Raw genomic sequence first — 11,566 nt, forward strand, 5'->3', positions numbered from 1 at the left:
TTTAATGCAGGATCATTCCAAACCGAGCCGGTCCAAGGGCAGAGCAAAAACAGATGTTCCACCGCTTTCGATTTCGTGATTACAAAAAGGACAAACTGGCTGAGGTATGATCTTGCGCTTGTATAGGCTTTCTCTGGTAGGGAGTGCATTTTGGCACAGGTTCCAGAGAAAAATTCTAACTTTAGGGTGGGCCTTCAGATGCCAGATTTGGTACCACAGCTTACGAGATGGCTGATATGATGATGAGGCTTGCATTGTATTCTGTCTGCCCGGTGAAGTTGTTTTGAGATAGGTTGAGGTGGCTCAGAAATGTTAACGCTGAAATGCCCTGCGGAATTGTCCCCGAGAGGTGGTTGTTCGAAAGATCAAGAGATTCGAGTGACGTCATGTTCCCAATGCCAATGGGAATATCTCCAGAGAGAAGGTTGTGGGACAAGTTCAAGCCATGCAATCCCGCGAGATAAGCAAATTCTTTGGGGATTGACCCGGTCAAATGGTTGCTTGGGAGATCCAAATTGACCACAAGTAGCAGATCAATATTGGTGTATTCATTGTATCGTCCCTTCATGATCTCAACCACAAGCTGATCCCAAAAAGGATATAATGGCAATGGAGATCCAAATGGATTGACTTGATTGAAGTTTATCATGCCGCTCATATTGCCAAGACAACGTGGGATCGTTCCCCTCAAATTGTTCGCTGCCATGTCTAATATTTTCAATCCTGAGAGTGAGCAGAGCTGCGGAGGGATGCTTCCCGTAAACCTATTCTCTCGTAGCCTCAGGATCGACAAGTAACTAAAGCTTTCGCCGAACCATGTCGGGATGCTACCAGAGAAGTTATTCTCTCCAAGGTCTAAAATTTCTAGCCTTGTGCAATAACCCAAAGACAGAGGAATCTCCCCATTGAGACGGTTTCCATTCAAGCGTAGGAAAGAAATGACGGGTCTCATTGAGCATGGAGGTACTGCAGACGACTTATTGAATGACAAAGTTGAGGGAGATGAAGAACACTTCCAACGGTCCGGAATACTGCCAGATAGCTTATTGTTGGCAAGATTCAAAGCACACATGCCCATCACGGTACATAACGATGACGGTATTGTACCATTAATTAGGTTATCATTGAGATACAGAAAATCTAATCGGTACATAACACCAATCTCTGTCGGAAGAGATCCAGAGATCGAGTTGTGGGAGAGATCCAAAGCGAAACAGTTAGAAGATAAGCTAGGCAAGGGTCCAGTAATTTGATTGTGAGATAGATTGAGCTCGTCGAACGTCATGTTGGCTAACCAATTTGGCAGGGGCCCAAAAAGGGAAGCATCGGAGAGTATGATACATTCGGCTTCCACTTGTGTCCGAATCCACTGGGAAAATGGAGTTCCGAATTTACAAGATTTTAGCACAATGAATAGAAGGTGGAAAGGTGGTATCCAGCTGGGTTTTGCCTTGAAAGTCAAGTTATTATTGTCACTAACATCCAAAAACTTGAGCATTGACATATTAGAAAAATGGATTTCCGAAATCACACCTCCCAAAGAATTATTACCAAGATTCAGACCCAAGAGATGAGAAAGCTTTCCGAAACTACTGGGTATAGTACCGGTCAAATGATTACTGGCAAGACACAAATCTTGTAAAGCCCGCAATTTTGCTAATGACTTGGGAATATGCCCCGCCAATTGATTATTATAAAGATCTAACCATCTCAATGACGACAACCGACCTAATGATGATGGAATGGTCCCATTCAATCCATTATCTGAAAGATCTAGTGTTACCAAGTTCGACAATGACCCGATGACACTAGGGATTGAACCGGATATGGAATTGTAGGGAAGCATAATGTATTTTAAGTTAGTAAAGTGCACTAACCAGTTGGGCAAAGCAACCTTAAGAAGATTACCACGTATCTCTAGACTCTCTAAGTTATTCTCATTGAGTCTCGACGAATTTCTTTGGGTTGTTGAAATCTCTTCTCCGATTTCGTTAGCAGACAAACGCAACGACTTGAGGTACCGCTTGTTCTTTAAGAATGAGAATAAGCCTCCCTCAATGCTGTCAAAAAGATTTCCCTTGAGATCGAGATGAACAAGGCTTGTAAACTTGTCAAACCACATGGGAATTGATGAGTTGAAAAAGTTCCTTGAAAGATCGAGATGTTGGAGAGAAGTCATGTTTTAAAAAGTTCAAACCACTGTAGGGTTCATCAACGAAAACAGCGCAGCGGAATATAGAACCCTAGACAGGATCCATGTGTATATTGAAATCGAAAAGGAATTTCGATACGTACCTTTTGCAGATCGAAGATAAATCAAAGACGATTGTGTCGGATGAGCGCCCCAAGTGTTGCGCCTCTACCGGTATCCACACACACGAACAGAATTCTCCAACGATCCACGTGCTAGCGAAAGATCTTGAAGTTCCTTTTCTTGAACACCTTTTGATTTTCGATACTCTATCGAAAAAACCCTAGACAGAGAACGATTCTCTATCTATTTATACAGCCTCATTATCTAGCGGAATTAAAAGAAGTGAGCCGAGCTATTTGGGCCCGCCAAACCGTCCACCTTCAATCGTACGTTTAATCGTTATCTCATAACGCGCACGACCGCATAGATAATTTAAATAGGAGAATAAATTAAAATCTACTTCTTAAGTAGATCAAGGAGCACAGACAATATTAAGTCCGTTCGCTATTGTGTGCGACCCTGTAGGTTCACTAAACATTAGCAGTGTGCCCAAAACTCTTTTGGCCCACAAGTCATAAGCGGTCTCTAACAAGACATTATGACTACCTAAGTATAGTGAAGATCGGTTTTCCGACACAACCTAATCCAAAATTAATATTAAAGTATCAACCTTGATTGATTCTTAGGGCTCCAAGAAGGCCGACGAGCTCAAGGCCGCCGCCCTCAAGCAGGCCGACCAGATCAAGTCCATCGCCGACTCCATCTCCCCGCGCTCGACGCCGGCCCCTCCGCCAATGCCGCCACCACCGCTCCCCCGGGGCCGTTGGAGGAGGAGGAGGACCTCAAGAAGCTCGACGTCACCGGCGACCTGCGGGAGTTCGTCAAGGGGTCCACGCCCACGACGTTCCAGAACTTACCAATTCGAGGTACATTTCTTTGATGTCCTCGAGGCTCTTGTGAGGTCGTAGGGATTGATTTTGGCGTGGTCGTTTGATGGTTTGGTTGTGATGGTAGATGACGAAGAGGTGGAGGAGGAGTGCGGTGCTGCCGCGGCTGGTTCAAACGTGAAGCGGGATCTGACGGAGTGGCAAGCGAAACACGCGACTCTCGTCCTCACGACCGTGAAGGTACGACGCCGAGTTCTTGTGGCTTGGTAAGAAATGTGCTTGCGAGTGTTTCAGATCGGCTCAATGAAGTTTTGTTTGGACAAGGAGTTATCGTTCTGATCATTGTTGTTTAGGTTTGAAAGAGCTCCCTATGCTGCCTCTGGTCTAAATGTTTGGCTTGGTGATCTCTGTGCGTGTTTTGCTGCGAGAAGCCATGATAGCTTCTCTTTGTTTCACGATGATCTTGTTATGCAGGAGATTTCGCGGCTACGGCATCAATTGTGCCCTCGGGTTATGAAAGAAAGGAGATTTTGGAGGATCTATTTTACTCTCGTAAGCACTCAAGTGGCCCCGTAAGTCAATTTGCTTCGTGGGTTGGGATGAAATCGAGTAATTTTCCTAGTTCAAGGGAGAATGTCCCCTTTGCTTTAGTTGATACGCCCTCCAAGCTACCGTCTGCCATACACTAAGCATTGTGCAATGTTGCTGGGCTTATTCTTCCTACGTAAAATGGTGCCGTTAAGGACCAAAAAAAAAATGGCTTTTTTCTCTGGGTCATTTAAAAAAAAGAATTGTGTTTGGTAATTGATGAGAAGATTCATTTTGGTAATTGAGCCCGTGTTAGGGCCCAGCTTCACCATGTCGTCGATCACAAAGACCGCGCCGAAGGATGTGGCCGACTGGCTAGTCGTCGGGGCTGAGGCTACTTTGTGTGGCGGTGAAGTTTGGGCCAGCAAACACTTCGTGCAAGTAGAAGTGGAGGTGGCTCAGCTTGTCTGATCTTCTCGGCCCGGCTTCGATCGACAGGCTGCGGGCGGATGTTTGGGATCGTCCGGCGAAGATGGTTAGAGAGAAGATAAGCGTGATGAGGATGAGTTTGGGTAGAGATCTGGCCATTGTGTGGTCGATCTGGGCGTGTTGGGCATTTCGAAGTTTTGGAAGCGTTTTAGGTTGGTGGGTAGTCTAGAGGCTATATAGAATGAATTAATGCCGTGAATAAACTGTTCCAAAATAATGCAGTACTAATCATCCAGATTTCATGATCTGATCAAAGAAAAAATTCATCGATTTCGTGGGATGTATATAAAATTGATCTACTAATAGTTAGAATTTGGGCAAATTTTCGTGTAACAGATTATGTCCACCTTCCCATTCCAATCTATGACAGGCCATCTACGCCGATAATTAGAGGATTCAAAAGAAATTACTTCGTTGTGATCATGTCCACGTACTTACAACTAGGGATCGGATCTTAGTCGACCTTAGGTTTTGGAGGCGCAAAATCCGGACCAATCCCTTTAGAGAGGCAAACACACGTGTATGTGCAAGAATGAATTGAGAGAGAGAGAGAGAGAGAGAGAGCAATGACATTATCAAGGTATTATCAAAGTTGCGACCTCTTTATTTTCGACCCGATTGCAAATCTTTTAGCACTCAAACAGACAGACAGAAAAAAGGGGATCCGAGAAAAAGAGAGACTCAAAGCAGCAGATCATCATGAGAAGAGGTTTGATCTATAATGATCAGCAGTTGAAGAAGCAAGCGCATCTGTACATGAAGTTGGAATCGGCTAGGCACTCTCCGCGGGGCTGCTGGGCGGTGTGCTTCTGGTAACACGCCTTCTGGCAATTGTAGAGGGTGCAGCTGTTCGGGTCCAGCAACTCTTGACATCTCTTCTGGGCATTTGCATGGGGCACCGTCACCATGCACATCCCTGCAAGTTTACATCCGTCAACCATCAAGTGAAATGAACCACATTATTGCTTTGGCTTGAAAGAGAATCTTAGAACTTGGGCAGACTTATTTCCATGCATATATTTCTGGGAAAATTTCAAATCAGTACCCAAAGTTGGCTCATTTTCAAATCAGTACCCAAATCAGTACTCCACCCGAGGCCGATAACCTCCGCCAGCCCCGGCTATGGCCGGCGGAGGGAAAAGAGGAAAAAAAAAAGAAGAAGAAAAGGAAAAGGAAAAGAAAAAAAAGAAAAAAAAGGAAAAAATAAACAAAAAAAAATTAAAAAGTAAACGACGAAATTGCCCTTATTCCGGTCGCTGGAATAGTAACGTGCTTGTCGGCCGGTGAGTATTTGACCGGCCAGCGAACTCAAGCCCTTACTTGAGACTAATTGGGCACTTCGAGCCCCTATTTGAGGCTGATTGGGCACTTCAGACTCTTATTTAGCACTATGTCCACTTTGGACCCCTTTTTGAGAAAATGACCCCACTTTGAGTACTGATTTGAAATTTTCCCTATATTTCTCATCATTTAATTCCAAATTTAACGTGTCGGTATCCGTACACTCAACCCTCTAAATTGGGAGAATTGTTTTTCTTCCCTCACCCCAAAAAATACCCCCAAGTTTAACATCCTAGAGTTTCGAACCCTTTTAACGATCTCATCATTTAATTCCAAATTTAATTTAAAATTTAAAAGCAAAAGAAGAAATGGATTGAACATAAATAACTCCAAATTTTGCATCGTGATTGACTCTCTTTGTCCGTTTGGATTTGAGGACATCTTGGGATAAGAGTAGGTCGGGAATTGAAACCTGAGAGGAGGAGGACTGCTACGAAAATACGAGGAAAAGCGAGGGTCTCCATCTGGGTGAGAAGAAGATGTGTTCTTTCAAGGGCTAATCTCGAACAAACAAGAGAACTCGAAAGTAGAGAGGAAGGTGCGATGCTGTGGATATTTGAAAAAACTGATGCTTGGGGTGCTTTTATAGATTTTAGGAGGGTTTGTAAATTTGGAATGTATGAAAAATTATATCTAGAGACATTTGGAGATTCAGGGAAGGTAATCTGATTCCTCCATGTTTTCTGGAGTATGGCATTCTCGTTTGCAATTAAGGGAACGTCGAATGATTAAAATTGGTATGATAATTATTTGCTTGGATTATTTGCCAGATACTAATCATCTTGATTTAGGATGTTGTTGTTGGCCCAAAAAGTACAACGGCAACTATTCAAAATCATAGTTCGGCAACCAAGAAATATAGATCAACCAAACAAACGTGTGAACAGTACACTAAACCCCAAGATTAAAGTGATTTATTGTAGTTCGACTTTATATTTTACACTCGAGTGTATCTCTCATCTCACTTGTGGTTTACAATAGCAAATTTGTGTACAAGAGATTTCTCACACTTAGATATGACTATGTGTGTTCTAAACCCCTAAGGGCTACATTGGTTAGTCCGATTGTTTCGCGGAAATAAATGATTTGAAAAACGTTTTCAAAAAAACAATCCGCTTGTATCGCTTAAAAAAATGAACAGGATGAAAAAAATTATATTGTCTATGAAAATATTTGGATAAAAGCTGTTGTCGATAATGAAATATTTTTCGTTAACTAATTAAATAAAATGATACATGCGATTATTTTTAGAAAAATATTTTTCAAATTATTTATTTTTGACGAAACAAATGGAGCCTTATCTCTACGAAAACCAAGCAAGATTAGGACACAATCTAACGGTTAATTTTCGACTATTGCGACTTTCGATCGGCCGCTCGCTCTAAAAAATAATTGGTCAAAATAGAGTTCTAGCTAGGAGCCTAGACATAAGGGTCCGGTCGCCTGCGTACTTAATCTCGTTTGAACAAATTTACAAAAATCGATAGTTATTGATGGTTTTGTAGTCATCAAAACACATAGGATCTCCCCAATTTTTTTACGATGATAAAAATCATAAAACAATACCACGAATAAATTCAAACTTTAAAATCTAACATTCTCCTCCTTTAAAAAATAATCACATAATCAAGCGCCCCCTCAAAATAACTATTTTTTTTATATGAAAATGCTTCTTTGTTTGGAAAACAACATTGGATCCATAAAAAACTTCCTGAGGAATCCAGATCTTCTAGACTAAAGTTTCTTGCAATATGTCTAAATTTACCACAGCCATAACATACATGTGATGCAAACCTACTAGATTGAACAATGTCTATGATCTCGATCATTTCTATGATTAACATGATGTCTACCAAACATATTTTTTTTTTATTCTTGCTTCCTTCAACTTTTTGAAAGGAAGACCTCCACTCTTCAATTTTCTTTTTCAAAACCTCATATTCATTTTTCGAATTTTCAATATCACTTCTAATAGATTCATTTCGTTTTTTTTAAGGGTTCATTTGTTTAGTGAAAATGATTTGGAAAACGTTATCCTCAAAACACGATAGCTGGTATTACTAACAAAAATGAATCAACAAATTTTTTTTTCATTGTCTACGAAATTGTTTAGACATAAATTGTTGTTGAATTATGAAAATATTTTTCATTAACTAATTATTTTAAGCGATACAAAGGTATTATTTTTAAGTAAATATTTTCTAAATCATTTATTTTCTGCGAAGCAAATTGAGCCTAAAAGAACTTTTTTTTTTCAAGTGACCCGGCTTATTTCTTTTTCTTTTCACCTTTCTTTTCCTTTGATTTGAGCTGTGGGAACTCTTTTCTCAAGTGACCTGGCTTATTGCATTCAAAACATTTTACATTCTTTCGCCAATTCGAATAATTCTAATTATAATTTTTATCTCTACAAAATTTAAAATTACGTGTAAGCTCCGATGTCGTCATCGCTTTGATCTCTAGACCCCTTCTCACTGTGAATAGAAGCTTCAAAAGCATTCTACATAACATTAAAAGTGACGAATCTAAGGAGATTGATACGATTTTAGGAACAATAACTTCCGCATTAAGTTTTACAGAAATGGTAGTCATGACTTATATTTATTTATTTATATTTTTAATCTGATTAGAAATCAAAATTAAAAGATAGTGGGAGAGACCAAAGGGTGTTCCCTCCCTTGATAGATAGATACTTATTTAACGTAGAAATTTCTTCCTACGTTAACTATAACATAATTCCATTGCATCGCATGGTTCGTGCGTCTAGTTAAAATTGTTTCACGGAAGCTTAAAAAAATGTCAAAATGGTGCTAGTACTATGTTTTATCTTTTACATTAATTTAAGCTAAATTTACGACGGTCTAGTAAAATCAATTTACTTTGAGTGTACTTCTCAAAAATTGAACAGATGTTCGATATATTTACCAATTTTTCCTAAAAAAGAACTTGAAGCTGGCAAAAGTATTTTGACTTTATGGAGGTAAAATCGTGCATCGCCTAAACCTTATTGATTCCCAAAACTTGTGGCATGAGCTTGATTCATGTGATATTTGTGAAATCTCTACCATCTAATGTGATCAACTTCAGTTGAACTCGTCCAATCTAAATGGTGAGGTGCACTAAATTCACGTGAATCAAATTTATGTAACACGTTACTCCTCGCTATTTGGACGCACATTCGTGTAGCATTTGCCTTTTGTTCGCTCCCATCCACACATAAAAGAGAGGAAATTACGCTCCGAATTCGGAATCGTGGACTGGACACCATGAAAAGGAAGACAATAGATATCGTTGAGTACGATAACCTGTGTAATGCTATCATTATTAAGTTGTCAAGATGCGAGGACATCTTCAGTTTAAACACCATCGCAAGTTATAGAGCTCGAGAAGAAAGAAACATGTCGAAACGAAACCGATGATCATATCGAACAATCAGCAATTCCAGAAGCAAACGCAGCGGAATATTTGGCCGAACGCATCAGTTTGGCACGATCCGAAGGCCTCTTTGTCGCACGTCAGGGTGCTTCGTTCGACAGGCTGCGAGACAGTTAGGGGCATAACAATTGTTTGGGTCCAGTACCGCCGAACATCTCGACTGCGCGTTTGCACAGGGCACCGCACACATGCCTGCATATAGTTCCAATCGTCAAGACTAGTTTGAACAGATTAATAGGCATTGGTAATGGATGTGAAAGCAAATGAACCTGAGACAAGGAGGGCTACGACTAGAATATGGGAAATAGGAAGCTTCTCCATCTGGTTGACAAATGAGACCTTTCAATTACCTCAAACCAAAATCAAAAGAGTGCTTTGTAGGTAGAGATGAAGGTGCAATATGCAAATCAATGGACATGAATACTGATTTTTGGGTAATATATAGGTTTTAGGGGCTCATTAATTGAAAATATGGAAACCTAAATCTGGATATTTAGGAAAGGTAATTAATTGAAAATATGGAAATTTAAATCTGGATATTTAGGGTAGGTAAACTAATTCTTCTTTCCCTCGTTTCCTAACGTTTTTCTTTTCTTGTCAAATATACGTTGTCATTAAGTAAGATGATTTTTAGATCTAGAGAAATTTGGAGATTCAGGGAAGCTAATCTGATTCCTCCATGTTTTTTGGAATATGGCATTCTCGTTTGCAATTAAGGAAACGATCCAATGATTAAAATTGGAATGATAGTTATTTGCTTGGTTTATTTGTCAGATACTAATCATCTTGATTTAGGATGTTGTTGTTGGCCCAAAAAGTACAAGGGCAGCTATTCGAAATCATAGTTCGGGCAACCAAGAAATATAGTAAAAATAAATCAACCAAGCAAACGTGTGTACAATACAATAAATCCAAAGATGAAGTGATTTATTGTAGTTCGACTTTATATTTCACACTCAAGTATATATGTTGGAAGAAATAGAAGAAGAAGAATTTACGTATTGAGGAAATTACGTAACACTGTTTTTGTTATAGCCAGAATAAATTCAAGAAATTGATAATAAAAATAAAACAGGAGGTGAGGTACGGATAACCGAATCTCCTTAAGATGATTAGTTCCTACCAACGGTGCTAAACAGCTTCTCGAATTATGCCTCCCAAGATACAACACCTCGAACCTGTTTGTATCGGATTACTATACGAACATGACTACGTCGAACACTTCTCAAAGCGGCACACTAAGAGGAATATTGTTGAAGAGAAAACTCAAGAGACGCTCTAGAAGTACTTCGAGGAGTTCTTTTTCTGTCTCTCGTTTGAACTAATAAGACACGTCTATTTATAGACGAGGGAAAATAACTGCAGAAAACTGAAGGGACATGAACTTGTCGGTTATGCTCACATTAGTAGAGCCATCAACCCATAATTAACAGCTATATTAAATGCTCACATTAGTAGAGCCATTAACCCTTAATAATTGTAACAATTAGGACATAACGGTTACACACGAATTAATGTTGAGCTATTAATTCCTATAATTATAACAATATCTCTCATCTCACTCGTGGTTTACAATAGCAAATTTGTGTACAAAAGATTTCTCACACTCAGATATGACAATGTGTGTTCTAAATCCCCAAAGGCTACAGAGGTAGGTTCATTTGTTTCGCGAAAAAAGAATGATTTTGAAAACGTTTTCCTAAAAATAATTGCTTGTATCGCTTACAAAAATAAATGAATAAAAATTTTTGTTGTCTACAAAAATATTTAAACATAGTCTGTTGTCGATAATGAAATATTCTTCATTAACTAATTAAATAAAACAATACATGCGATTATTTTTACAAAAATGTTTGCAAAATCATTCATTTTTCATGAAATAAACGAAACTTTTATATACACTAAAACCAAACAAGATTAGAACACAATCCAAACGGTTAATTTTCGACTATTGCATCTTTCGATCGCCCGCTCGCACTTCAAGAAAGTTGGCCCAAAATAGAGGTCTGGCTAGGAACCTAGACATAGGGGTCCGGTCGCCTGGTTTCTTTACATGGACAGTGAGTTTTACTACTAGGCATGTTTGAACACATTTACAAAAATCAATAGTTTTAACTTATTGATGATTTTGTAATCATCAAAATACAAATGTCAACAATCTCTCCATTTTTTATGATGAAAAAAAATCATACAACAATACCACGAATAAAATCAAAGCTTTATAATCTAACAGTTTCCTCCTTTGAAAAAATAATCACATAATCAAGCGCCCCCTCAAACGAACTATGTTTTATTTTTTTATATGAAAATGCTACTTTGTTTCCAAAATAACTTTCGATCCATACAAAACTTCCTTACGAATCCAGATCTTCTAGAATAGCAGTTTGTTACAATATGTCCAAATTTACCACAACCATAACATACACGAGATGCAAACCTACTAGATTGAACAATGTCTATGATCTCGATCATTTCTATGATTAACATGATGTCTAACAAACATATTTTGTTTTATTCTTGCTTCCTTCAAATTTCTGAAAGGAAGAGCTCAACTCTTCATTTTTCTTTTTCAAAACCTCATATTCATTTTTTGAATTTTCAAGATCACTTTTAACATATTCATTTCGTTTTTTTTCTAAGGGTTCTATTGTTTAGTGAAAAATGAATGATTTAGAAAATGTTATACTCAAAA

The 11,566-nt window shown here is 38.9% G+C and overlaps 2 protein-coding genes across 2 annotated transcripts; one reads left to right on the plus strand and one right to left on the minus strand.

Annotated features, from left to right (window-relative positions):
• Nucleotides 1-220: 220 nt before the first annotated feature.
• On the minus strand, nt 221-2,122 carry LOC115667764 (receptor-like protein EIX1). Its single transcript, XM_030589307.2, has one exon. It carries the CDS (start codon nt 2,120-2,122, stop codon nt 221-223), a length of 1,902 nt encoding a protein of 633 aa, XP_030445167.2.
• Nucleotides 2,121-3,751, plus strand: LOC115667112 (uncharacterized). Its single transcript, XM_056303004.1, has 4 exons — nt 2,121-2,163; nt 2,881-3,120; nt 3,209-3,321; nt 3,556-3,751. The coding sequence occupies exons 1-4, from the start codon at nt 2,121-2,123 to the stop codon at nt 3,655-3,657; spliced, it is 498 nt and encodes a 165-aa protein (XP_056158979.1). The 3' UTR covers nt 3,658-3,751.
• Nucleotides 3,752-11,566: the final 7,815 nt, after the last annotated feature.

Source organism: Syzygium oleosum, unplaced genomic scaffold (assembly GCF_021117445.2).
Source record: "Syzygium oleosum isolate NSW1041296 unplaced genomic scaffold, Sole_v2.1 Sole_v2.25, whole genome shotgun sequence".
NCBI lineage: Eukaryota > Viridiplantae > Streptophyta > Magnoliopsida > Myrtales > Myrtaceae > Syzygium > Syzygium oleosum.

Coding starts and splice junctions, on each gene's coding strand:
- LOC115667112 (XM_056303004.1), top strand. CDS start 2,121: ATGGGAATTGATGAGTTGAAAAAGTTCCTTGAAAGATCGAGAT. Junction 2,164..2,880: donor GTTCCTTGAAAGATCGAGAT/GTTGGAGAGAAG, acceptor ATTGATTCTTAG/GGCTCCAAGAAGGCCGACGA. Junction 3,121..3,208: donor CCAGAACTTACCAATTCGAG/GTACATTTCTTT, acceptor TTGTGATGGTAG/ATGACGAAGAGGTGGAGGAG.
- LOC115667764 (XM_030589307.2), bottom strand. CDS start 2,122: ATGTGGTTTGACAAGTTTACAAGCCTTGTTCATCTCGATCTCAAGGGA.